We start from the raw sequence: 27,659 nt of genomic DNA on the forward strand, positions 1-27,659 counted from the left end.
TCCAACCATGCAACAGATAAATTAACAGCTTAAGCATGTAAAGGCAACTTCACTTCTTTAATATTAATGAAAAATAAAGTGACTCTTACAATACATCTTGTTTGTTTCTATACTCACTATTAATACAATCCACTCATGTTTCTTTTATTAAAGATTCCACTAGGTGGCGACAAATAATTTTGTTGGATGAAACGTGCTTACGTATGATGACGTAAGCACGTTAGTGCGAGCCCTCCCGGAAGCCATAGAGAATGCATTGCAGCGCCCCCCATTCGAAAAAAAACATCTTTGAATGTAAGTCTATGGGACCACTCGGGGCGATTCTCAGCCGGAGGGAAATCGCCCAAAAAGAGGCGGTACTCCACAGAACGTAGCATGACGCTGATTTGACTATATCCAGAGGCACGGTGACGGCTAGCGTGACTCTGTGGTTGAATGACATTGGTGGTGCGTCGCCCAATCGCCCTAATGAAGAAACCGCCCCTGCTTCCAAGTCTACGTCTGCGACTCGTCGAACTCACTACACAACGATTACACTTCTTTTTACATTTACATTTTTTTTAAATGCAATGCATATTAAGTCAAAAGGGGAAGTGCCCATCAAAAAATGTTCGGAATGCAAGAATGTGACCTGAAATACGAGGGTCTTTATCTTTACGAGAACAATGGATTCAGCGGTAAATAAAAAGCAGTATACCGCATGAAATGCAAAGCCATTGACCTGTAGGTCTCCAAGTCAACATGTTTGCTCATTCAGAATACAGTTAATCTAGTTTTTAGGTTGCTTTCCACTACAAGCCCGCAATTATGCCATTCATTTTAAATAACAATACGCCCCATGTGCAGTAATAGATGCTCGCTGTGGTGTGAACAGTTTATTACCCTTTAGCGATTATTATCCTGTTTTATATAATTATAATTTAAGTATGCATTATTCATACATTCATAGTCGCGTGGCCAATATAATATTCTATCTTTCTCATCAAACAAAGAGTCCGTGTGGCTATTTTGGACTTCCAAGGCAATTAAAGTATAATAGAGACGTTGAAATAAAGTAGAACAACATACTTTAACTTAAATATACAACACTTGAAAGGATACAATTTAATTCAACATTATTTAAAAAAAAAAAATTACAGTATCTTTGTCAATCTACTGCTGAATGAAGGTGTCCCTATGCCACCCGAGTAACGGGGTTGTTTGATCATACTTCATCGCACTGGTCAGTGCAGGTTGGTGAAGGGGCTCCCAGAACTGGTATAGATATTGCCCACAACTGATGTTAGCCATGGCTGGGAATCAATTTCAGGGCATCAGTTTCACGACTCACCGTGCCACCAATCCACCCCATTCTAAAACGGTGAACTCTGAATTGACTAAACTACTATGGATACCAAATTCCACAGTGACACTCAACTATCCTGATCTCATATGTATGCTATATTATGTTATAAACCGCTAAACATTTGCTTAAACAAAATCATCAAGATTTAAAAGCACAACCGTATGACATTATGCCATTGCTGAAGATGCGGTTAAAAATGATGCTTAAACTTCAGATAGGCTTCACACAAGCGGTGCAGGCACAGGGGCTGAGGGGCTGCTCTTTGTTCCCCGACGTGTTCACTGTGTGCCTGGAATGTGCAATGAAAGAACCTCCGTACACGTACACTGGCATTGTTAACATTAAAGGTCACCGTGTCACAATCTGAGACTTTTTGATGAATATGACCTTTTGATAAAATCACAAAGGGTGATGCGTGACCTTTCGGACAAAGTCAATATTGAAAGAAAAATAACTGGTTGAGAAATGAGTGTATGGGGGGGGGGCAAGGTCAGCTCTAACCATCCGCACCTAGTGGGAATCAAAGTTCACCATTGATTACAAATCGATCAAAAGGGGTCACTTTAAACAACTTGGTGGAGACATCAAACGGTACGGATAAAGGTTAAGATGAGGGCTATGGGATGGGATATGGAATGAGCTACGGTCCGTCTTGTTGGCGAGGAGTAGTGTAGGCAGGTGAGAGAGAACGTACCTGTGCCAGGTTCCATCCCTGCAAGGCCTCTGCGATTGTGGATGTCACACTGGGGCAAACGCCACCAAAAATCATCCGGTACTTGGATTCGTTCTTGATGGCATCAAAAAAAGCCTTCATCCCTTTGGCATTGTCACACTGCAGGCCAGAGATAGAAACACATGAGACCACGATACACTCCCTATTACTCTGTGTGTTGGCACGCGTGCGTCATTAACTGCTTTGTGAACATGAAAGTATATACCATGTGAAATAAACATTACATTATTTACACAGACTAAACCTCACTGTCCATAACATCAAATGAAATTAATATTGCGGTATGGTTCCATCAATAGCAGCATATGAATGACAGGACTCAATTTATTGACTTATCCTTACAGCATTTTTTGCAATGTGGCAAAAGTCAGAGGTGGTCTTTGTTGTACTAAATGTGTTGACTAAGCTACATGAGCAGGACTGGTGTTATTAGTTAACCTCTCATCACATGATATGCATTATCAACAATATATTTTGAAAATACCATCTCTTCTTTCTCACGACTGTAAGATGTGCGCTAATTCCTTAGGGTGTTTTGTAAAGATAAAGTAGGGATGTGTGATATGTGCGAATGCTCAATAGGGAGGACAGAACCTTGTCACAATTGCACAACGCGGCGTGGAACACAGCTTACACAGAAGGTTTCCCAGATAGGGCCTTCCATTGGAACCCAGGAAATGGTGTGGAGGGGAATAAAGGCCTTTCCTGTTATATTTTATCCACCACTATAAGGCAACATGATATTCTCTACGATGTTTTTCAGGTTGTACCGCTGCTGCTTGGTGTAATGTATGACATTTTGTGCCATTAGTGCTTCTTCTTAATCATCATGATCAGTCACTGCTGAATTAAGGCCTTCTCATACCATGTCGATGATGGACATTTTTTTGATCATAAGTCAGATATCGTTCACTTCCAATGCTAATCATGGTTGGCAATCAAACTCAGGTTGCTAGTTTCATAGTGGAGTGCACTAATCACTGGGTTACGACTTCCCCCCCCCCCGCCCCCAAGACTGCTTCTTTATATACAACTAATAAGCTAAGGGCTTTAACTTTTTTTTCTAAATCCATTCATCCCTTCGTGGTTGCATGCTCCCACTATGAACAGGGAGCCATAGACACCAATTAATTTTCCTGGATGTAAATGACGGCTGTGGATGCAATCACCACTGTGATGCCATGAAGACGAAAATACCTTTGCCAATGTGCATCAGGTGACACATTCCGTGCTAGAATCAAGATAAAAGATGAGCACTAACCCGTATGGCTCTACAGCAGCTTAGGCAGTTGCATTGCTCAAGGGAGCAGTCATAATGCAAGCAAAGACCATTTAAGACTTCACCCAAAAATGCAGTCTCATTACTGAGAATTTATACTCTTTGGTTCTTTCGGTAAAGTCACGTAGGTAGAAAAATAATAGATCACGACGTTTCTATTGCAACACAAGCAATCGTCATCAGGTGGGACAACCACAGCAAGAAAAATATCGACATGTCCAATCTTTTTACAAGATCTTTGTCCTTGCTGGGAGGAAAGTGGAAGCCGAAAGAAGATTAACTTGGCGTCATACAAACCTTCGTATTAAGGACAACTCTGCAGAGTGATCTTGCTTAAAAATGAGGCATACATAAAAAAACACTCACTAGGAGCACGTTCGAATCAGTGTTAAGGAGACTTTAAACAGATGTTAAACGCTGAAAAATGAGTAACATTACAATTTGCTTTTGTACTTGACTGATAATGCGGAAGGGAGGGTGGAGGTGTTTAGCCCCTTTCTAGCCCCCAAATTCTACAGGACTCATCCATAACACTGTAACACAAAAAATTGTTCCTGAGTAGTAAGTGTTATTTCCTAATTGCTTATCCCTCAAAAGTACAGAAAATTGCTATTATTCCACAGTAACTTTGCAAGATATAGAAGTGAGTAGTTTTTCGAGATTTACGATTATATTCTGAATTACTTTCACGAATCAGCCTTCCAACACAGAACTCGGTCTTCTGTGGCCAGTCCTGCCTGTGGTAGTGCGCCTTGATGTCTAAATCTTTTGTAGTCATTTTTGTATTACTTTAGTATAAATACATGTTAATTTTTATTCATATGTTGTTTTTTCTGACTTTATGTGGACGAAAAGACACAAATTCGCCCGTTTTCTCATTGAAAATAGATCAATTTCAAAATATCACTGTCCTGGTCACAAAAGCAAAGTTTGTGGGGAATAATAGCCATTTTCTATACTTTTTAGGCATAAGCAATTACGAAATAACACTTACTACCCAGGAACAAAAATTGTATTACATAGTGTAATTAGAGGTTTCACTACCACGTGAAACCACAATTTCATAATATAAGCAACAGCAGCTTGCATCAGAAATGTCTTACATTTGTGAGGACTTTACATGCTATTATGGATTAAAATATCCGTGGTTATTTTCGTGATATATTTTCAATTGCCCATATTTTGCATTCAATTCTTCCTTACATACGTGAACAGCTCCAAATAATATTCTAGAGCAATGCATGTCAAACACAAACGATGCCAATTTTTATTATTCTTGGTTCTTTCGGTAAAGTCACGTAGAAGGGAAATAATAAAATTATAAAAATTTACATTATAAGTGACTTTACCAAAAGAACCAAGAATATTAATCCCTGCAGTCACGAAAGTTTTCAATCGAAAGATGCCAATTTTAGTAAAGAATCATTCATAAGCGCATGCCTAAGCATAGCAACAGCAAGGCAAAACATTTTAAAAGATGAAAACATGTCCAACAGCTGATGCGCTTATTCTGGCAGTAACGGTTTACACAAGGTTCTCCATGGCATCCTTCCGTCAACATCAGACGGTGGAAGTTGCAAGGCTTTTTTTCTTCCAATAATATGAAAGACTTCACTTCGTTTGATTTGCACATCCTACAATGGCTGTAAAGGCCGATCCTGGAGGCTGTTGCAGTTGTCGCACTTGTAGTCCACCGCGGATGACTCATTGCCGGCTCACTGCTTCGCTAGTTCGTGATTATTTCGGACCTTCTGAAGTCATTTAAGGACACGGATTCATGAGCCAATCCTAGAGAGTCCGTCACGCCCGTCTTACCTTTCCCTTGCCATAGCCTTATCACGTGTCGGTGTTGATGTCGATGTCAGAGGTACTTGCAGACATCTTTAAGCTTAAATTTTAGGGCATCTGTATATCTTTTGGAATGTGCTACCTCACGGTAGAGCATGTATCTAGGTATGCATCCATTGTGCATTCTGTGCACATGTCCAAGACAACAAAGCCTTTTCTATTATATAGAAGGGCCAGTATGCTGGGCAAGGGCATCTGCGTTGGTGATCTTGTCTTGCCAAATAATACTAGGATGTGATGCAGACAGCAGAGGTGGAAGCTGCTGAGCATATTCTCTTGGTGGCTGTAGGTGATCCATGTCTCGCTACCATACAGCAGAGTACAAATGACACAGGCTTGGTAAATCAGCACTTGTGTCTGAATAGCTTGGTAATTGTTCCACAAATGCGTCATGAGTCTGCTAAAAGGGGTTGTTGCCTTTCACAATGCGAACATTTAATTCTTCTTTGAGCAACAGGTTATATCGGTCACGGTGGAGATGAGGTAGCAGAACTTGTTTACTACCTCGAGGAGTGTTGTGGAGAATTATTCCTGACTGTTGTGTGACACCTTCACCCATGGCTACAGTTTGCATACTCAAGCTTTGATGACAATAATAACGTGCACATTATTCGCTTACTCTCAAAGATAAATATATTACTCACAGACACGAGAAACTAAAGACAAGCGGGAAAGCAGTCAGGCACTAAGCCAGTGGCAACAATTGCCCAACCCCTCTGATCCTCTATATATAAAGATGTCTTCAGTCAATGAATGCATGTTATATGTGCTGGGGGAAACTGGAGCACCCAGAAAAAAACCACACCTGTGATAGGGTAACACGATGTCTTACAGATTAAACATGTTGGAGATTAGTGCACATTTTGCTGAATTGTCTTCTGCTGGTGATCCATGTTATGGCACCCCGATAACCAGAGGAAGATAGTGTCATAAGCATGTGTGATCCATCAACCCTCGCCTCCAAAGTTCTGGATTACAAGTGTGCAGCACCACCGATCAATACACATTTTAGTAATGAATGTGAGTTCGTATTATAATGCTGCAGCAACTATGGTAATTCAGGAATATTTTACTGATATGTAATATTATTTGTGTCTTGTCTTCATTGCCTCGACCACCATTTAACATCTTTACGTGCAGTCTATTTGTTGCAAACAGTGTATTGCAATGCAATACAACATGAAATTATATAACATCGAAATAGAAATGCATCTCAAGATGCTGTGTTGATGTTTGTTAACTATAGCATCGCTAGTAAATGTTTCTGTTTTCCTTGTAAACATACTTTAAGTTAATAATTAAATGCCATAATAAACATATGCTGTGATCTGTTCTTTATAAGAAGAAAAAAATATCTCCAATGTACACTATACGTTATGTATAATGGAAATGCACTCAAATCACCGGGCTGCAATTCACGCCGAGGTTGTTTTCACACTTTTTTGGAATCCTGACATTTGTGTTTTGGAGGTAAAAGTTGGTGAATTGTGTGAAGATTCATGAAACTGCCCGCTGGTCTGTGAGATGGCTAGCAAAGGATTCTTAAATCTGCGTGTGGAACTTTGAGTGTTAAATATGGGGTACTGTAGCTTCATATGGCTTGATTATAACTGCCATCTTCGTGTAAATGTGAGCCTTCAACACAACTTAGCTAAATGTTTATAGCACTACAAAACAGTTCTATGGTTAACGTATATATGCATAAAACATTTTCAGAGATGCTAAAAAGCATGTAAATATGTGCACAATGTGCCGCCATGCCCTGTCAATGCTACCCGCACAAGCCACACATAATTGTCGACAACTTCTGACATAGATGACTCCACAATAACACCACCCGCTTTGGGCCATCCCCTAATTGTGACATGAGAAGTGGGAATAAACGGGTGCGTTATTGTGTGGTGTTGGCCAAACGTGAATGAACAAAAAGATGTAATGTTTCCAATTGTATATCAAAACAGCCATTATTCCACCAAAAAGTGATGGAATGATAGCCAAATATAGTCACAAGGATTGAGCTCCACAACTTACACGTAAAAGTACGAGACCCCATGCATCCCCCAACACATGAGCTGTGCCTTTTCGAGGCTCTTACTCACTGCAGACCTCCAGTATGAACATCTTTACAATATTTATCACTAAAATATCGGCAACAACAGAGTGCAGAGAATACTAGGTGATGTTGAAACTACGAAGGTATTCTCACGATGAACAAGTTTAGTACAGTACTGTAAATAATTTTTCGGAAGAAACAAAACAAACTGATTTTCTTTGCACATTTAAGCAATTTGGGAAAAATTAGCTGTACCTCAATTTCCTTATGAAATCAGAAACATACCATCCACTTTCAGGAATAATCATGAATTTTTTTGTTCAAACAAATTATGAACCGAGCCTAAACCTTAAACGGCATATATTAATTAATACAAATAGATTGATGATCGTGACAATGATATATGAAGATCATGTCCTGTATACGTGTATACGGTTCTGTATTTATTTATAACTCTGTCTCGTTTATTCGATGAGTTTTTTACAGAAAGCAAATATGACAGGTTTCGTTAATTAACACCACTTATAATGGCTTAAAATACAGGGGTGAAAATTAATTCGGGGGGGTTGGCACAAAATACATATTGTGTTTTTTATAACAAAATTAATTTGTCATCTGCCAACCTGTGACGTGCTGCTATAATATAAAACGTAGTATTTCCTTGCATGTTGGTGAGCAAGCAATGTTTATTAAGTTAGATTATATATTTCCTAAGTAAACTAAAGAACCCGTTTTAAGCAGAAATGTATATTTCTAGCCCTTTTAGTTAATCCACTGCTTGATGCTGAGGGCCTCCCCTCACGATGAGGGTGATGAGCGTTATTTGACTATGCTTCACGACGCTGGTGAGTGCAGTTTGGTAAAGGCGGGGCCATAGACGACAGCGTACAGTACAGTACAACAATTCAACTCTTGATAATCATGCATGGTTGTCGCCTATCTAGGCACTCTCCAGGCACAACCTTACTTTAGCTCCCGATATCTGGCGAGATTAGGCACATTTCGGGTGATTTTGTCACCAAGGGTGCAGAAAACAAAACATTAATGGACTGAAAACACGCAAATAGCTCAGAAATTGCATTACAAGAACAACGCAGGTAATGGAGGAATGGAAGAAGATGTGGGGAGGTCTTTTCCCAACAATGGAACATTACAGGCTGTCAACAACAACGAACAACTGTCATGCCATCCAGAAGGCCTTCCTTTACACTCACACAGTGGCCCAACGCTGACGGAAATCTTGTGTGAAGTACTGTAATAGTCACAGAGGATTGTTAGAGCTCTTCCTGCTGTTCCTTCAACTGCAACTCACCTCTATTGTGGTGCTGTTATTAATGCCCAATATGGCCAATTACCCTGGAAATCGTTGTAAGACTTCTTCCCAAGTGGCTTTGCTGTAGATGGCAATTGGGTTTAGGTAGTGTTGCTGGTATATTGGAGGTGCCAGATACAGACACTGTTAGAGCAGTTGGTGCCACCTAAGAAATTAAAGGCAGTCTAGGTAGAGCGCAATGACCAAATTGTTCTACCTGAAAATAATTGCTATCGATTACATTGTTTGCACATGATAATGATACAAATGATGGGCATGCATCATATCTTATGTCACTCTGCAAGTTATCATCAAGCGTGTGATGTGCATTACATATCAATGGGAATACACAATAATAGTTGCATGCAAATTATGGTTTATACCGCACTGCCAATGTATATGATCTTCACACTGTATCGTGCATTGTCCATTCGTAGACTGCTACTTTATCTTTTCTTGATTTAACATTTTTAGGGACACCTGTTACATTAATTATTTTCTTTTTCTCTTTTTCCAATACGAATTATATATTTCAAAAACAGAAATTAACAAGGTGTTATTTCTCACCCAGGTGTGATTCACCCTTCTCCCTCAGGTCACATAAGGCAATTCATTACAGAAAATAAAATGGACAGATCTTTCTGATGTTGAAGATCATTTGAAGAATACAGTTGCTGTGGTACATTTATGGTTCAACACCATCCATAACAGAACCCTGGTGGAGCATTAAAATAAATTGTGGAAATACATTGCCAGAATTTAGACACCAAAGCAGCAATCAAGGTCTGGTTTGTTGCATCCTTGTCCATGAGTAGCAGGCATTGTGGCAGTTACCCCCCATGAAGCCTCTGGTCATTTTGCATACCAAGCCCAGGTCAGTACTAGGTTAATGCTAATGAACACTTTGCACAATAACAAATCAATTGATCAACTTCTGTACCTCCGATTATCACGGTTGGCTACATACGGTGCGAAAGAAGTTCAACATACATCGAAACTATTTTGTTAATCCACTGCTGGATGAGGGCCTGCCTACTCCGTTTAAGTCATGGCTATTATTTCACCACACTTCACCAAGCTGGTCTGTGTGGGGTGGGGTTGATGAAGGTGGGGATCATATAAATGGGAACATCGAGTACAATAATATATGTAGCTGTACCTCCCTCTGCTGCCATCCATATTTCACAGCAGCCTAAAACCTGCTTAGCTGCCAAGACTTGACAAGATCAGGTGCATTCCGGGTGATGCGGTCATAGGCACGTTACACATACAATGCTTTATTGATACAGAATTGTACGACCACACTCCTCCTATCTGTCCTATTATCTGTGCCCTCGAATTGAGAGAGTGCAGACAAGAGGAGTAATTTGTAAGTATTGACAAATGTATTCTATTATCCACAGCTCTCTGTGACTAGGAGGAATTTAGAGAACATTTAATCCTAAAATATGAGTCTTAACATGGATAATAGGAACCACCAATAGTCCCCTTCTTATCATCACGGATAAAATGAGTTTGCTGTTAATTAGGCACTGTTAATATATATTAATTCATCGTCTTCAAAAGGATACTTGAATGCATCCATATACGGGATAAAAATACCCCACACGTTGTTGAAAAGAGACACGTGACATAACAGCCCTACAGAACACCCACACGTGATAAAGCCATCACGATCGCGTTGCGTATTGAACCGAAAACGCTGTCCATATCACATTAACAAGCGTTCATAAAGACGCACGACACAAACAACAATAAAACCTCAAGATATCAAAACAAAGTTTTTTTAATGAGATGACTGCGCTACGTCTACACTGTGACCAATGCGAAACGCAGTCGGGTTTTGCGGTTGGCCACAAAAGAGTGAGGGAGGACTAAAAACAGCATCACGGACAAGCCCACGTCTGCAGTCATGCATCGCCCACGAAAAAAAGAACGGGAATTAAATGTGATGAAAGTTTCGCGCACGTCACCGCCACGGTGATGACAGCCGAGAGAAAACAATGCAATTACGGGAAACAACAAATTGAGTGCAGTCTTATGACATGCTTTTTATTTAGAGTAACGAATACAAGTAGATTTCCCTGCAGTTCAGATAATAACATAAACATGACCAAGCTTTTGTCAATAGAAGTAATCCAGCGGGTTACGTGAATTTTTTTTCAGCATTGAATTTTAGTTGACATTACGGCGTGATGTTGAAGAAACAAGAATACAACGTCTATGCAACGTCGGTCTGGTAACATTGTAATATAGTTAAAAAACTAGAGCTTGTTAGAAGTACAAAATATACAACATAAGTCTACATCTAAATATATACATGTACGTGTGCAGGACATTTTATACAATACATTCTACATTCATATACATATTAGCTGTTCATGAGTGACTAGGGGGAATAGGGAGTTAAAGTGATCCAGTCAAATTATTATAAATAATTAATATAAAAATGGATGCATCTATTAAAAACGGAACTGTTATTTTTAGGGCAATGCTCAAATATAAACGTTCCATATTGTGCCTCTCAAAGAATTGGAGGCCCAAAATCTAACATATTTACTAAATCAAACATATATTGTACGAGGTGCCACCCTGGTGTAACGGTTAGCACCCTGAACTGACGATAAAAAAGGTTACTGATTCAACTCCATCTTCTAGTGCGGCACCTGAAACAACGGTGCAAGTTTCATAAAATCTCCTCCCCATAGCAGTATAAATGGGTACTACTCTCCAGCAAGAACATTTCTTCGAGAACTGAAATTTGACTTCTCGGATTGTTATAGTCATCAGTGGCATACCGTTGATTCAACGTCCGTATTTCTACACCAAAAACACTTACAAATCTCAATCAAATCATGACGTAAATAACTGACGTTCCTTCAACGTTAGTCCTTGACTTCCTTGCTGGAAAGTGCTTAAGTTGGATTCTGTAGGCCCAAGTTACGTGCCAAATGGAAATGCCATCACATATAGTGCTTGATAGATCGTTTTTACATTCATAATATCCAGACAGAACGTTATTGACGATTGTGTAATAACTTACATTTAATGGTACTGAGAAGCTGACCAATAATAATGGCAAGTTGGGCAAGTTTAATTCTTGTTATATTATTATTTCTACCAATTTGTTTTAAGTAAAGATTACAAATAAAATAACATTTTTGTTTTCGTTTACATAATCGCATTACAACAACTACTGTCGACTTCCAATAAAGTGTTCCGATAGGTTGAGTTGTAATGACAAACAACATTCCGTACACAGCTGTACATTTTAATGCATTGATTTTTGATTGACACATTTAATCTTTTTTTAAACATGGCTTCGTATCAAGAGCCTCATACACAAACTAGAGCTGTATTGTGCACATCATTATTTTAGTTAAGCTTTTTAAGGATGAGACAGTTGCAGAATAATTCAAGACCATAGTGCTGGCTTTCATTAACTCGGCCACTCTCAGCGAGCACGATGTGTGAATGCTCTTCAGTACGACCAGAGCACATTTCGTAAAAATTATGAAAAATTATTAACTCAACATAATTATTTTACTGCAGCATCGGCTCATGGGTGCCTCTCTCGATCGCATAACCTGTCATCCATGTTCCCATTCATTTTGAAAAAAGAACACTCATCAACCACAAACCCGATTAATGAGCATTTACCCTTATAAGTTTATGTAAGATATTCCTTCTGAGGATAATGTTGGCATGTAATAAAAAACAAGGTTAATTGCACTGCTACTGCTTCTATCACAAAAACCTTCTCAAAACTTCAAGGGCCATTACAAGTGTTCATTTTGGTTAAGCAGGTTTAGAACAAGAAATCAGCAGTCATTTAAAGATCAATATCCACATTGTATAAAAGCTGCATTCACAGCGTCACAATTAAATATTGTTATTTTCCTTGACCATTAGATATAGCTACATGCTTTGAGTATGAAATACATTACCATCCGTATTTTGTACAATCCTTCTCCATTATAACCAAGGTAAAAAAACTGCTCAGTCCGACCTCTATAGGTGGCTCTCCAAGAAGCTACTTTACATTGCCTACCACAAGAATCAGCCCAGAAAATCTACACGGAATTCGCAAATTAGGAATGCTCGTGATTAAAACTGAACACCAGAATACAAGTGATTGGAGATCTCATGCATTATAAGTCTATCTCACCTCCGATTAGCACGGTTGGCTACGTAGAGTGCAAAAGAAGTTCAACATGCATTACTTACAAGGACAACGGCAAACCTTGTCCCCCTTAAGGGGCCATAACAACACAAGCACTCAACAAGACTTCACATTGATAAGGCATTTTCGGGCTTGCTGCATATGCTACACCTCACTTACATTGAAGGTGCTCAACTAGCAGTCTATGGATACCTAAGGGACTGAACAGATGTTTAAGGAAACCACAAAAAATGGCAGATTCCTTGAGGAAAACAACGCATTTGAGGGGGGTCAGAGGCTATGTTGCATTGGGCGTCTGTGGCGAAATACAGGGTCTATGCTGGTAGATTGGCACAATAGCACCTCTCCTCCACTGTCCCCACTACTTTAAATCTATAACCTGGGAATCGGACCGAACTGAACGCGAGAGTGAAAAACCAGAACAAAATTTAACATACTTTTCTTTTGTTTTGAAATTATTGAAAACCCATAAAGAGCGATGCAGTTACGAGTGTAAAACCGGTTAAAAATAAATATTGCCCTCTGCCGCTTGGATGGTTAAAATGTTGTTATACCATACAAGCTGCACTGCTGAGAAAGTGATCTATTATAAGGGACACACTGTACCATGGGCACCAACTCTCCTGAGGGCCAAATGCGGTCTTGCCTATAGGAATTCCCCTCTGCTCTCCACGGCAAGGGACCAAGGCAGAGTTGGTAGGGCCCAGTTACCCAGCATTGCAGACTAACAGAGGTACACGATCCAATGAAAAAATATAGTAAAGAGGTAAGGAGAATGCAACACGTGTGTGTGGGCAGTGAGGAGGAAGAACATTATTTATAAACAGAATTGAGCAACTCACGTTGTCGCTCAACTACATCGCTGGTCATTTAATTTCCTGAAGGAGCTCCCAGCATGTGGAGCAACTTTGTCAGACATCGTGCCAAACAACATGTGGTAAAACCCACAAAGAGGGAGCTCGAAAGAAAACCATGAAAACCTACATAGGAGTTGTACTTATAAAACGTACATTTACATTTTTGTCATTCTACGGCTAATAAAGGACCCCTCACGCCGTGTGGGATATGCGGGTTATTTGGCCATATTTTACCACGCTGGTCTGTGTGGGTTGGTGAAGATGTAAAAAATATAAACACGCAAATTTATATTTTACTGAAATAGATAACAAACTTGTACCTACAAAGATATAACATAAATGTGTGAAATGTTTTAATATACACAAGTGCCAAATTATTTTCAATGCTGTTATCTTATGAGGATTTTCTATGGATATTTTGGAATTTAAATTATAGTCGGTGAGTGTCACAAAATTCGGCAAAACTGCCTTTACAAAAACATTGTACATACTCGTAATAATGAACATCAGTAGCGTACCTTCATGACCCTGCAACAGCTTAAACTGATGTCTTGTGTACTACAGTACATCAAAACAAACTGTGTTTAGTGCCGTTATTGGATTAAAATAATCTCATAAAAGCGTTTAGTGTGTTGCTCAGTGAAAGTGACAAACCAACACACAAGGGTTTCAACTCAGTATCAGGACCTGGTTACTTATTCAATCCATTAGCACCTCAATCACAAAGCATCCTGAGATTGTAATTTAATCAGGAAACTCTAACCACTCCAGCATTTTACAAGTTAAATCAGAATACGCCCAGAGAAAAGCAGCATGCAGGTCAGATAGAGGTCACGCCAGAGTTTCTTCCCCACAATTTGCAAAATTTCAGTTGCTTTCAGTGTCAAGACACACGGGGCACGTGTCGTATGCAAAGTCATCCCCCTCTAAGATAATGTCGCAGTTTCTATTTTGCAAATGAAACAAAATGCGTGCAAATGCTCGGCGGTGCGACACCGTTCCTTGTACGGGGTGACGCAATTAATTTCACTGAAGGTAAAGAATGGCGGCTTTGATGTACAGCCTTTTGCTCATCGTGTTTGGCAGTTAAATTAGGGCAAAGCCCTGCCTTCAATTTGCTGAGCTGTTAGCAACCAAGATGAAGCAAAACAGTTGCTGTGCGCAACAGAATCTGCCAAAATAAAGCAACAAAAATTGAGGTATTGAAAGTCCACTTCGCATAGTGGTGTAGTATTTATCGTTTGCAGTACTTGTTATTAAAATTAAAATGTGCCCGTGAATGCACAAATTTGAAGTTTTGTTAATTTGCCAGATTAAAAAGAATGCATACACATGGACACATTTTTTAAGTGATGTTATGAAATGTTATTTTCCCCAAAACGTTTATGTGGAAACATGTAAAGTGTATTGAGAGTACGATTTTTGTACTATTTCACATCCAGTGCACATGCACGAGCAAGCTCCAACAAGGGCCCTGTGATTTCACACTAAGTACCTAATCCGTAAAGTTATCTGTGCTTATCATCGAGGAAAGATTTTAAAAAGACCATTACATTATCTTGGAATAAGTTATGGTCCTCCATTCATTTCTTACCAGTAATGAATTTCCATCCTGTAGGGCAGGGGTCTGCAACCTTTAAGACATAAAGAGCCACTTGGACCCGTTTCCGAAGGAAAAAATAAACTGGGAGCCGCAAAACCATTGCAACATTTAAAACAAATATAACACTGCATATATTGTTTCTTACCTTATTGCTATATACAGGATCGTGCAGTCAGCTGTCAATCTGAATAAAAAAAGGACTTTTTCACTTAACAATGTAAAATATATTTTTGCAAATTAATAGCTAAATTACCTGGTTAATGGGATTTTTGCTCCTGAACCTCAGTGCACAGTGTCTGCACATCAGGGCTGTAAGACGTCACCTTCATTTTCACACAGGCTTGCAAGCTGTCATCTGTGAGGCGTGATCGATGTTTGTTTTTAATATAGTTCATGTTGGAGAAGACCTGCTCACATACATATGTGGAGCCGAAGATCGACAGGACTCCAAATGCATACTTTTTCATGTTTATATAAGTGTTGGGGATGGCATTCCATGTTTCGAATACAAGTTTGTCCTGTTTGGGAAGGTTTTCAATATCACTCCATTTATGATTCTGAGCCAGAATGGCCTTCTGACGGGCAACATCCTCAAGAGTAGCGGTCAAGCATTTGAACTTGGACACCCATATATCTTTGTCGGCTATATCGGCCAGTTCCATCTCAAGATCAGGTTGACTTACACCTGCAAATGCAGTCATATTCAATAGGGATGGATCGATCGCCAGGGGAGTGACAGGGAAGGATAATGTCGTTTTTTCCTCTCTGAACTCACAGAATCGTTTCCCAAACGAACTTTGCATTGTGGTGATTGCAGACTTGAAATATTCCAAATTTATCGTATCATGACTTTGTTTGAACTCTCTCAAAGAGGGAAAGTGAGACAGTGTACCTCTCTGTAAATCTTTGACAAACACTGTCAACTTGCGCTCGAATGCCAAAACCTCCTCCAGCATGTGCAGGGCTGTGCCTCCTTTCCCCTGAAGGGTTGTATTTAGCGTGTTTAGATGTGCTGTCATGTCTACCATAAAATGTAATTTTTCCAGCCACTCTGGCTGTTCCAGCTCAGCAAAGGTGAGCTCTTTGCTGCCCAGGAAGGTTTTTACTTCTTCCAAACATGTGACAAAGCAACGGCAACGTTATTGCCTGTCACCGGGCGGGCAGTGTGGAGCGGAGCGGCAACCTGTCAGCAGCGGCAACGCCAGAGCAGGTGTCACAGTGCGCCTCCTCCCCTCGCTAGCATCCGCCCCGGAGCCGCGGTCAAGGTTCAAAAGAGCCGCATGCGGCTCCGGAGCCGCAGGTTGCCGACCCCTGCTGTAGGGGATGGTACATTCAAAAACAGCCATCCCACTAATTTGCTTCCGTGACCATTTCAGGCCCCCAACAGATTGCCTCAATCTCAATTGTACACATCATTTTCATCAGGCAATCCATCAAATGCACGTGTCACCGTATTGAGCTACCATATTATCAGGAAAATTATCCTCTTCCAAAAGCAGGTAAATCAGATCAGCTACTAAATGTTAAGTTGTCCCATCACTCTGTTGGAGCACTCGTGTCAGTATCAATATGTGCCTCCAGGGATATTTTGAAGTGTGTGTCAAATAAAAAAAATAGCTTAGCGACAGCGACCCTTCAGGCTCAGCTTCAGCAATTGCGAGGCTATAAGTGCAACATTTTAGAGGCAATTAATAAGTACAGCTTCCCTTTTCGTAAAGGGAGGACACGGAGCATATCAAAGTCAGCAATGCCCTAATGCTATTGTGAGAAATCCGTAGGCGTGATATATTATTGACACACACATTTACAGTGGAGACAAGAAGTTTCAATGTCTTCACTCGGGATTTAGATTGCATGACCATGGGATTTCACACAGAAAGTTAATTAGTGAACCAATGTGACCTTATGGGTAAATTCTGGCATCACAGTATTTAAAGTTGCATTCACAACAATTGTATTCCATGCATAATAAATGCCACTTTATCAGGAGAAATTTAAAATACTAGGAAAGTTCAAACCTATTAAAACATTAATGGAGAGACAATTTCTACCCTTTTTGTATTTGCAGCCAAAAGTGCCACATATTAATAGGTTGTTTCAACGGTGCATCCCCATTTATTCTGTGACACACACACAATGCATGACAATAATTATTCTCTGCCAATTTACGTTCTGCATCAAGGTATTTTTCAACGCAAGATATTTTCTCTTTAAATGTAAAATCTATCAGATGCAGTAACTATGTGTACCATTCTTCACGTAAAATGGGGATAACGTCTTGAATAGACCGTTTGTAACTGTACATGCGAATACATTAGGCCTCTTAAAATTATTTTTAATGACAGAATAATATATATGCAGATGATAGCCAGAAGCAGACATGTGTACATGTAAGTTTAGCTTAATTTGATGATTCCCATCCAATGTAGGTACCCACTTCATTAATATAAATGCGTTGCTTTAACCCTGTCTCTTGGCTGATGCCCCTTTTTGGTCCATAGCTCCGATGCTGAATATCATGTGAATCCCCAAGCCATGTACAACTATAACTCATATTGAAAATTACAATGAATGTAATTATTTAAACATTATTTAAAGCACCTTTACGAACAAACAGGAGAGGGACAATTCTTACTTATTGTTACTTTTATATGGGAGATTGGTGAAATATATATTTAAAATATCACAGTTTAAAAATGACCGAACAAGCATTGAGCAGTACTCATCTCTCTAAGTAGTCCTAAGACAGAGGTGCAAATGTTATACCCCAAAACATTTGGATTGTGAGTGAGGCGCAGAATTCTACTCAGGCAGAATGAACAAAAATATTATGAGAAAAGTTCACCACATAGTGCATTAATACTGTCTTACAACGGGCAAATTTGTAAAAGGATTATATATTTTCGTGGGTTAGATCATTCTTAATGATGTTGTTTACCCTCCTTAACGTGACATAGCAAAATGCATAAAATTATCACGTGGATAATAACTGTACCAATTGATATTGTTTCAGCAACCTGGTATGTTGAAAACCCATTCACACCAAAATTATTAGACTATTAGATTGGTGATAATAATATTAAACTGACATGCTTTTGTTCAAGTTGCAACTTGAATTGTTTGGCTGTGTTAGGTGGAAGGTATGCAACACCATTAAGCATTATATTTATGCAATCTAACCCAAAAATAATATAGGAATCATCATATTGGTCGAGAAAGCCTACCTGTTAATTACATTTGTAGCACTATTATATTTTGGCAATGGCCCATTTTCAGAGTAAGACTGTATTTGATTTGAAGCTTTCGTGACTGCAAGAATTACTCTTTGGTTCTTTCGGTAAAGTCATGAGAGAAGAGTGGAAATCCACCCCGAAGCGGCCGGGGGAGAGAAAGAGCGAATGGACCTATGAGAGCCTGGTAAATTTTAGAGAAAGATATAGGCCGTTTGAGAAAACAAACTTAAAAAAATAGCCTGGTTGATTACGATCGCCAAAGATTGCTAAATGTAAAGTTAAGTGTGAAATTTGACAAACAGAAACACACAGAGAGAGAGAAAACAAATGTACATCCTCAGACACACAGAGAGAGGATGTAAGATGTTTTCTCTCTCTGTGTGTGGCTGAGGATGGAAGTTTGTTTTCTCTCTCTCTGTGTATCTCTGTTTGTCAAATTTCACACTTAACTTCAAATTTAGCAATCTTTGAAGATCGTAATCAACTAGGCTATGCGTTAACTGTGTGTTCGCCGACTCTCTGTGTTGCATTGCATTACATTTCCCAAAAAATTGCTAAATTTAGTTTTCTCAAACTGCTTATTTCTCTCTATAAAATTTACCAGGCTATCATAGGTCCATTCGACCTTTCTCTCCCTCGGTCGCGTCGGGATGGATTCATTGTCATGCTAATTTCTCTGCTCCAGCAGCTGCCCCAGCAGACCCCCCTCTCTCTCTGTGTGTCTCTGTGTTGTCTTTCTCTGCTTGTGTGTCTGTCTGTGTGTCTCCGTGTCTGTGTTTTGTCTCTCTCTCAATTGTAGTTCTACCTGATGACGCTTGCTTGTGTTGCAATCGAAACGTCGTATTCTATGATTTAATTTATTTTCTTTCTACGTGACTTTACCGAAAGAACCAAAGAGTAAGACTGTGTTTCTGACAAACATGGTGAGTTTTTTTTTGTATTTGTGCTTATACACCACTACCATTGAATATGTCTACATCGACAGCCCTTTCGTCTCTCACTACTATGTGGAGGGCCTCACAAAACCGTGCGGGTCGTGAAGGCAAGAAGCGCAGATGTGTAAGTATATAAGTATATTACAACAACGTATTTTGCTTCACAGCCCTCTGCTGCTCCCCAAATAGCTACGTAAGCCCCATAGCAGCCCATTTGTGCATGGTGGTCACCCATTCAAGCACGATCCAGGCTCAACCTTGAGATCTGATTACATCGGGTATATTCCAGTTGATTTGGTCATAGGCACCACTGCTATTACAGGTCCTAAATGTTTCATTTAAAATCTAAAATATGAATTATTTTTCTGAATATTATTTTGAGTCAGTCAAGCTTAGAATTTCTGATACTCTCTAAAGCTTGTTACCTGTATAAAAGACACCTGTTCACAGAAGCAATCAATCAATCAGATCCAAACTCTCCACCATGGCCAAGACCAAGGATGTCAGGGACAAGATTGTAGACCTACACAAGGCTGGAATGGGCTACAAGACCATCACCAAGCAGCTTGGTGAGAAGGTGACAACAGTTGGTGCGATTATTCTCAAATGGAAGAAACACAAAAGAACTGTCAATCTCCCTCGGCCTGGGGCTCCATGCAAGATCTCACCTCGTGGAGTTGCAATGATCATGAGAACGGTGAGGAATCAGCCCAGAACAACACGGGAGGATCTTATCAATTATGTCAAGGCAGATGGGACCATAGTCACCAAGAAAACAGTTGGTAACACACTACGTCGTGAAGGACTGAAATCTTGCAGCGCCCACAAGGTCCCCCTGCTCAAGAAAGCACATATACATGCCCGTCTGAAGTTTGCCAATGAACATCTGAATGATTAAGAGGACAACTGGGTGAAAGTATTGTGGTCAGATGAGACCAAAATGGAGCTCTTTGGCATCAACTCAACTCGCCGTGTTTGGAGGAGGAATGCTGCCTATGACCCCAAGAACACCATTCCCACCGTTAAACATGAAGGTGGAAACATTATGATTTGGGGGTGTTTTTCTGCTAAGGGGACAGGACAACTTCACCGCATCAAAGGGACGATGGACTGGGCCATATACCGTCAAATCTTGGGTGAGAACCTACTTCCCTCAGCCAGGGCATTGAAAATGGGTCGTGGATGGGTATTCCAGCATGACAATGACCCAAAACACACGGCCAAGGCAACAAAGGAGTGGCTCAGAAGAAGCACATTAAGGTCCTGGAGTGGCCTAGCCAGTCTCCAGACCTTATTCCCATAGAAAATCTGTGGAGGGAGCTGAAGGTTCGAGTTGCCAAACGTCAGCCTCGAAACCTTAATGACTTGGAGAAGATCTGCAAAGAGGAGTGGGACAAAATCCCTCCTGAGATGTGTGCCAACCTGGTGGTCAACTACAAGAAACGTCTGACCTCTGTGATTGCCAACAAGGGTTTTGCCACCAAGTACTAAGTCATGTTTTGCAGAGGGGTCAAATACTTATTTCCTCATTAAAATGCAAATCAATTCATACCATTTTTGACATGCGTTTTTCTGCATTTTTGTTGTTGTTATTCTGTCTATCACTCTTCAAATAAACTTACCATTAAAATTATAGACTGGGCAAAATTATAGACTGGGCAAACGTACAAAATCAGCAGGGGATCAAATACTTTTTTCTCTCACTGTACATCATAGCAACCACATGAGACATCTAAAGAATTGCAGCTTATGTTCTGCTATAATTGTAATGTTACTTCATTTATTCATTCGATAGTACTCTCACTTTTGTATATTACATACACAATGAGAATAATAAGAATATTTTTGATTTGCGTACAATTGAAATAATAATGCATTTCACTCTTTCTGTTTATTTTATAAACGCCATTATATCATGCATTCCAAACTGAATATTAGTATTAATAGGTGCACTTACCCCTTTGGAACTTCCGACAGTGTTTGCTTTAATACAATGGAAAGTTCGAATCTCAGACTTTACAGGTGCTTTTGTAAAATATAAGATGTAAGGCACGGCTACTGTGTGCTATTCAAAACAACATTGTGCCTTCCAAACGCACGCTAATATTTACCAGTATTTTTCCACAACGCATATGCTTTAAGCGGAGCAAGAAAACAGAAATCTCAGCTGGATTTTGTCCATCAATTCACCCACACTTCCGAAGTCAAAGTCCATGTTCTGACTTGGGTTTTGCACAATTCAATGATTGTCATCAATGAGACTTTCTTGATCCTCATGACATTTTCCCGGCTACGTTCCAAGCGTACAAGGTGCAGACTGCGTGGGAATAGCAAGTGGGAATACTAAGCGTGCTTTTTAAACCACAAGTGAGGCGTGCAATATGGGTGTTTTGCTTGAGTGAATGGTGGTGATGATTGTTGTGATTGTGATTATGGAAGGGGGGTGGGAGTACCGTAAAAAAATCACAAAATACCTCAGTATCGTACCACGTGACATTGAGGTGGTGTCGCTTCAGGAGGGTATCGTCCTTGTTGACGTGATCAACGGCCATGGCAACAGCGGGCATTATGCCTCGACCGATGCCACCGCCCGCCCGGCTCTCGTTGAGCGGCATGAGTCCCATGACCAGGAGCTCCGAGCCGAAGGCGCCGCCGCTCCGGAAAATCAGCACTACGGACAGCGGCAGCCACAGCCAGAGCCGGAGCCGAGCTCGCACATCCATGCTGCACGGGGGCGCCGAGGGCAGGCGAAGGGAAACACGACGAGCAGGAGTGGGAGCTGCTTGGGGGTGCTCCGAAGCTGGTGGCGACCGTGGCTAGCTGCCGCCCCTGCTGCTGGCACGACGCATGGTCGCAGTGGCTGGCGATCCCGGCCGCATGAGGGTGGTGGTGGTGAGGGAGGCTGCAGATTGCCTTGGGCACAAGAGAGCTCTTAACAGTCGTCAGTTCTCGTGGAGTTAGTTACCTTTTTTGTGTCTGAGCGCTAAAAAAAGCGCGGTCCCTGACATGACAACATATGTGCAGTTGGAGTGCCTCCGATGTTTTGGTCGGCGAGCGCTGGCGAAGCTCGGGGTAAATTAGACACAACGAGAAGCAACCCCCTTGCTTTGTACCCGTGTACCCCCCCCCCCCCACCTCTCTCACAGCGCCTGATGAGCGCAGGGTGACCGAGTCAAAATCGCGCATAAACTGCTGCTGCTTCACTCAGACGCCACCCTTCAGCACGCATAACTTAATTGAATCGCCCTTTCCACGACGAACGAAAAAAACATATATACACGTGCGAAAACGTGTAAAAATATCGAGAATGCGCTCGGAACATAATTATAAGCGTCTGTAACGTGAGAGTCATTTAACCGAGCGACGCCGTATATTGTCTATGTGTGTATTACATGGTGAGTTTACAGGCGAGCGTACGTGTGCGCAAACGGGCGTCCTACTGTAGCGTACGTATGAAACTGGAACGTTACTTCAGTGAGAGTTCATTATTTAGTGCAGACACGCGCAGACTTCATCACGCAGCTATCCGAAGCTGTAGTAGCCCTCATTAAATATCTCATAAGATAGCCTTCACAGCGCGTCGGACCGCCTGTTCATGCAACGCTTTCCCCGTCCTACCACACGTGATGCATGGACAGACGTGGTGGGTTTGGTATGAGGAACAGGGCTGTCTGTCTGCGAGCTCTTCTTGAAGAGCCCTCGTAAGCCACCACGAGTCAGTCCCCCGCGCGTCCAGCTCGCGACTCACTTGATGACCATCCCCCGCTATCGATGAGACGCGAGGCCGCGTGCTGTGCTATAACCCACATAACAAAGAGAAATGCCTCGCTCTCTGCTGGAATAAATTAATTAATGAATCGGTCGACCGGGAAACTACGTTTATCATGTGTCATAAACCCATCAGAGATCCAGCGCATCCCAGCATATGTGATCTGTGCACCCCTGCATTATTCCCTACCCCCCCCTCCACCACGCTCTGTGTTTGTGCTCGGGGTGCGCTGTGTGTGACGCGACATGCCATGCATGCGCCGATGCGTGACCGAGATCATTCTCTTCCTTCTTCCCTATATCGCACCACCGCTCCTTTTTTGGAAGGGAGGGGGTGTGGGGAATTGTGACATTAAAACTGCAGCCCGTTCTTGAACGGAGGGAACCCCAAAGACAAGGCGCCTGAGTGACCGAATTCGTCACAGGCATGCACGTGCAAAGCAGGTTAAAGGTTGGGCGTGAACACGTAAAAAAATTGGCACCGATGTCCACAGGACCTCCGTTGGCTTACGCGTTGCAAAACAGCAATGCTGCGACGTTATTTTCCAACGTCTTACGTATAGGACGAGCACAGTATGGCGGCATTCATATTCGTCCCATGCAAGGAAATCGCATTATGCAAATATAAAATTATCACACGCGACGACGCAATAAAAAAAAACAGCCCTGATGCCCTTTTCAAGTCGTTTTATTTTTGTCTCGCGCTGATTTTTTCCCCCATTAACTTTCAATTCCATGGTAGTGCTCTGCAATGATTAGTATAGTACAAGGTACACATGCCAGTACGTTATTAATTGCGTAATCATAATGTCACGTGCAATGCTCTAATTCCCCTGGCACGTATCCATACAACAATCACTAATTATCTAGCATTCCGAATTGAGATTAATCCTATCAGCTTTTTGGATGGCTTACCGCTTTTACGCATGTATATACCCCTTTGATGCTTAAGACATGCTTGCTAACCACAACTATCAGTGGTTATAAAATGTGTACGCATCTCGCGAGTGATTGTTCTTTCCTTCTGGTGAGGGGTAAACATTGATTGTAAAGAGCAATTACGGAGACAGGGGTGGTTTCTCTCTGATGGAGGATATAGATAAGGTGAACAAATGTTGCACAAAAACACCCAACACATGTTGTTATTTGTGTTTGTGCAGCAATGCTAACGCAGAATCATCAACTAATGTGTTACATGCTCTACATTACTATTCAAAAACATGTGTTCATACCAAAACATGCATATTCGTATTTAAAGGCTAGCTTACATTTAATTGCGTCTAATCAAAAGCAGTAAATGTGTAATCATTTAAGAACCTCAAAGCTAATGTGATACTAATGTATGTGTTAAAGAGTATTATTACAAAGTACTGCATTATTCACCATGATCATCAGAAGCCATTGCCTATCGACTGCTGGATAAAGGCCTCTCCCCACACCGTCGCCATCCCACACGGTAGTCAAGTGCTGTTACCACCTCTAGTGTAGAATGCATTACTGCCATGGTTTTGCAACTGGCTGTCTGATATCGTGAATATATACATGTTCGCTTGCATTTGTTTTCATTGTTACGGTCATGCACGTTACAGATTTGGAAATTTTGCAATGGCATTAATGCGCTCGAAACGTTGTGCCAAGTTGTCCAGCGGTTCTGCAGTGATAAAAACGTGGACATATACTCTGGCAGCCTTGGCACACTCAACGTTAATTCCTTAAGACCTCTTTGGCGCTGAAAAAATTTACTACAATAGCACCGCCTGTAACATGACCAGTGTGGGAGCATACCAGCAACGGGTTAACGCCTCCCTTTTATCGTATTATAGTCAAAGTGGCCATATGTTTTAGTGATTATTTTCTTATTATTATTGTAAAGCTGTTTTACCGGGTATAAATCCGCTGGTGTGCCGGTACTAGGTGGATTACATCGCAGTATAGTGATGGATGGTGACAGTTTGGGAAGGGCTTCATTCAGCAGTGGATTGATCATGGCTGATGATTATAATAACCTGGTAAGCCCACGTCTGCCTAATTCAGCACCGGGCTGCACGAACAAACGCAAAATATGTGGGAAATCATGCAGTTTATTAAGCGAACTCGTGGATGTTGGTCTTAGACATCAAGGTCTTGAAAACCGAGGACATGTGTTTCGCACAGCGAAACACATGTCTTCGGTTTCGCTGTGCCGCTCCACCAATGAGCCCTCTGTATTCCAGCAGGATGGTCTATGTGTGTGTGTGTACTTGGGGAATGGCGTAGGTTTCGCCTCGTCATGGCGTTTGACATTTGCACACACGCACACACCATTTCGTATCGTGCACCCCTATCCCCCTGCCACACCACCACACCACCTCTCACCCATCAACCTCACCACCAACCCAGCAGCGTGACCTTGTTTAAGGCAGGGGCATACACCAATTAAACTGGGAGTGGGACGACGACGACGATAGGCAATATTAAACAAACTTCAACCAATCGTTAAACACTTTTGTCCATTATGCATACTGCATTTTCACCCTCCATGTAGAGTATTTGAGGAAAGGCTGCACAACCCATCACTTAATTGGCTGTAAGAATTTTGGAGGGGAGCCGAGCCTTCAGCAGGGGGCTTCGCCTCCTCCAGCCCCTCCCTCCCCCCGACGCCACGTGGTTGCTCTTCACTCTACCCCTGGATCTCCAACTTAAGTCCAGCGAATCCACACAATCTTCCTTGTGATCAGTGCTACATCTAAGCTGAAACAATCCAGAACGCTGTTCTGGGAATTATATTGGCATGTGTCCATGCATCTATATATATTTATAAACCTGTTCATAGGATTATATAAATGCAGGGTACATTAATATGATTATTATGGATAGGTGTACTCTCGTGGTAGTGCAGGGGGATAGGGGTGCCTCGCGCCGAGAATCCCAAGCCAGCCGAGCCGCGTTCTGGGAAATGTCGAGTTAGAAATTAAACCTTGCTTGTGATCATTCTAGCAACTTCCATCCCCGTGACCACCACCAGCATCTTCTCTCATTACTCCCGAAGACCCGACCCCTCTTTAAAATAGGCTGCAAATGAGCAGCCGCCGATCTGCCCCCACATACGCGTGGACCTGCCGCAGGGCAGTGAAAACGATATTGCACCGCACATACACACGAACAAATAAACAAATTACGCGTTTATAGCCGCCAGCACCACACACGGTGGCGGCCTATTCAGTCTAAATAAAAGCGTCCGAAACAATCGGCTGGACCGCTCGAGAATGATCAATGGATAGTGACGGCCAAGGAGGAGGAGGAGGCTGACTCGACCTTCTCGCCCAGCCGGAGCGAGAGCGCCATGTCGTGGCTGCTAACGGAGTCGCAGATCAACCATCACGTGAACTCGGGTCATCCTCGCAAGCAGCGGATTTTGGCTCGCCATCGAATAAAGGCGGTCACCGCATCGCGCGCTGTCAGATGCGCTTCTTCGGCCGTCTGGAACGCTCTTCCTTCCGATATCAGCCACTGGAGCTGTGCACTTTTAAACCTAGATTGAAAAATGAAATTCCTCCGATGAACAAGGGGGCCGTCCATAAATTACGTCACGCGATTTTTGACGATTTTTGACCCCCCCTCAAATATGACGTCACAAAGCTCTACCCCCCCCCCCCCAAAAAAAAAACATGCTTCAAATCGTTTTAAACTATTGTCATTGTAGTGCGTATTTAATGTGGCGCTGCACTCTGATGTTGTAGGAGAAAACACTGATTAAAAAGTCAATTTAATTAAGTTGAACGTGTTGTCTATATTAATTTAAAGTTGCGCATTTTTATGTGACGTCACATTTCTCAAACACCCCCCCCCCCTCGTCACACATCGTCACAAATCTTCACAAATGTCTGACCGCCCTCCCCCTAGGTGCCTGACGTCATTTATGGACGGCCCCTAGGTTGGCCACGTACGGTGCGAAAGAAGCTCAATATACAGTACATACATATCCCAGTTACCGCGAGCGGTCTAACGAAAACATGATGCTTTTATCAATCTCGATTATTAAACTCGCGATGCATAACACTGAATTTGCATACGTAAGGACCGCTACCTTGTTCGATTCGTCTGTGTTGCATATGTTTACTGTAGATGTATTTACGTTCTATGCTAATCGTTTTAAGTATTACATCACAGGTATATGCTGTTAACTGAATTTTAATATGCAGTGTACAGTCGAGTATTTATAACCGACTCGTTAAGACTGCGACGATCAGCCCAGTGGCATTTGAGGTAGTATCAGCCATGTGCAGAGTGGAGCCCTCGTATCTGGGCGCATGGGTCGCTCCCGCCATCTAGTGTAAAAAATCAAGAACAGTTGCATCCCCATGTTTTCAGTTGTGAGAGGTCAAGGATTATGCGAATTCAATTTTATTTTATTTGTTACACGGATGATATCATTTAGCCAGTTGTCCGGCTATCTTACGAGAGAGATCCGTTGTGCATAAGGACACAGCAACAACGATTCACGTCACGGAGTGGAATTATTTTCAACTGG

The 27,659-nt window shown here is 41.6% G+C and overlaps 1 protein-coding gene across 9 annotated transcripts in view; it reads right to left on the bottom strand.

Annotated features, from left to right (window-relative positions):
• Positions 1–23,486, bottom strand: part of LOC144933185 (gamma-aminobutyric acid type B receptor subunit 2-like) — a 166,502-nt gene extending 143,016 nt beyond the window's left edge. For 4 of the 9 annotated variants that reach the window (XM_078857829.1, XM_078857820.1, XM_078857872.1 and 1 more), the window contains exons 1-2: positions 21,856–23,486; positions 2,040–2,177 (exon numbers count right to left, since the gene is read on the bottom strand). In XM_078857829.1, coding sequence (XP_078713955.1) covers positions 2,040–2,177; positions 21,856–22,104 — 387 coding nt within the window. In that variant the 5' untranslated portion in view covers positions 22,105–23,486. The remainder of the gene's footprint in view (positions 1–2,039; positions 2,178–21,855) is intronic. The other 5 variants (XM_078857847.1, XM_078857881.1, XM_078857812.1 and 2 more) reach the window with 4 other exon arrangements.
• Positions 23,487–27,659: the final 4,173 nt, after the last annotated feature.

This window comes from Lampetra fluviatilis, chromosome 1 (assembly GCF_964198595.1).
Source record: "Lampetra fluviatilis chromosome 1, kcLamFluv1.1, whole genome shotgun sequence".
Classification (NCBI taxonomy): Eukaryota; Metazoa; Chordata; class Hyperoartia; order Petromyzontiformes; family Petromyzontidae; genus Lampetra; species Lampetra fluviatilis.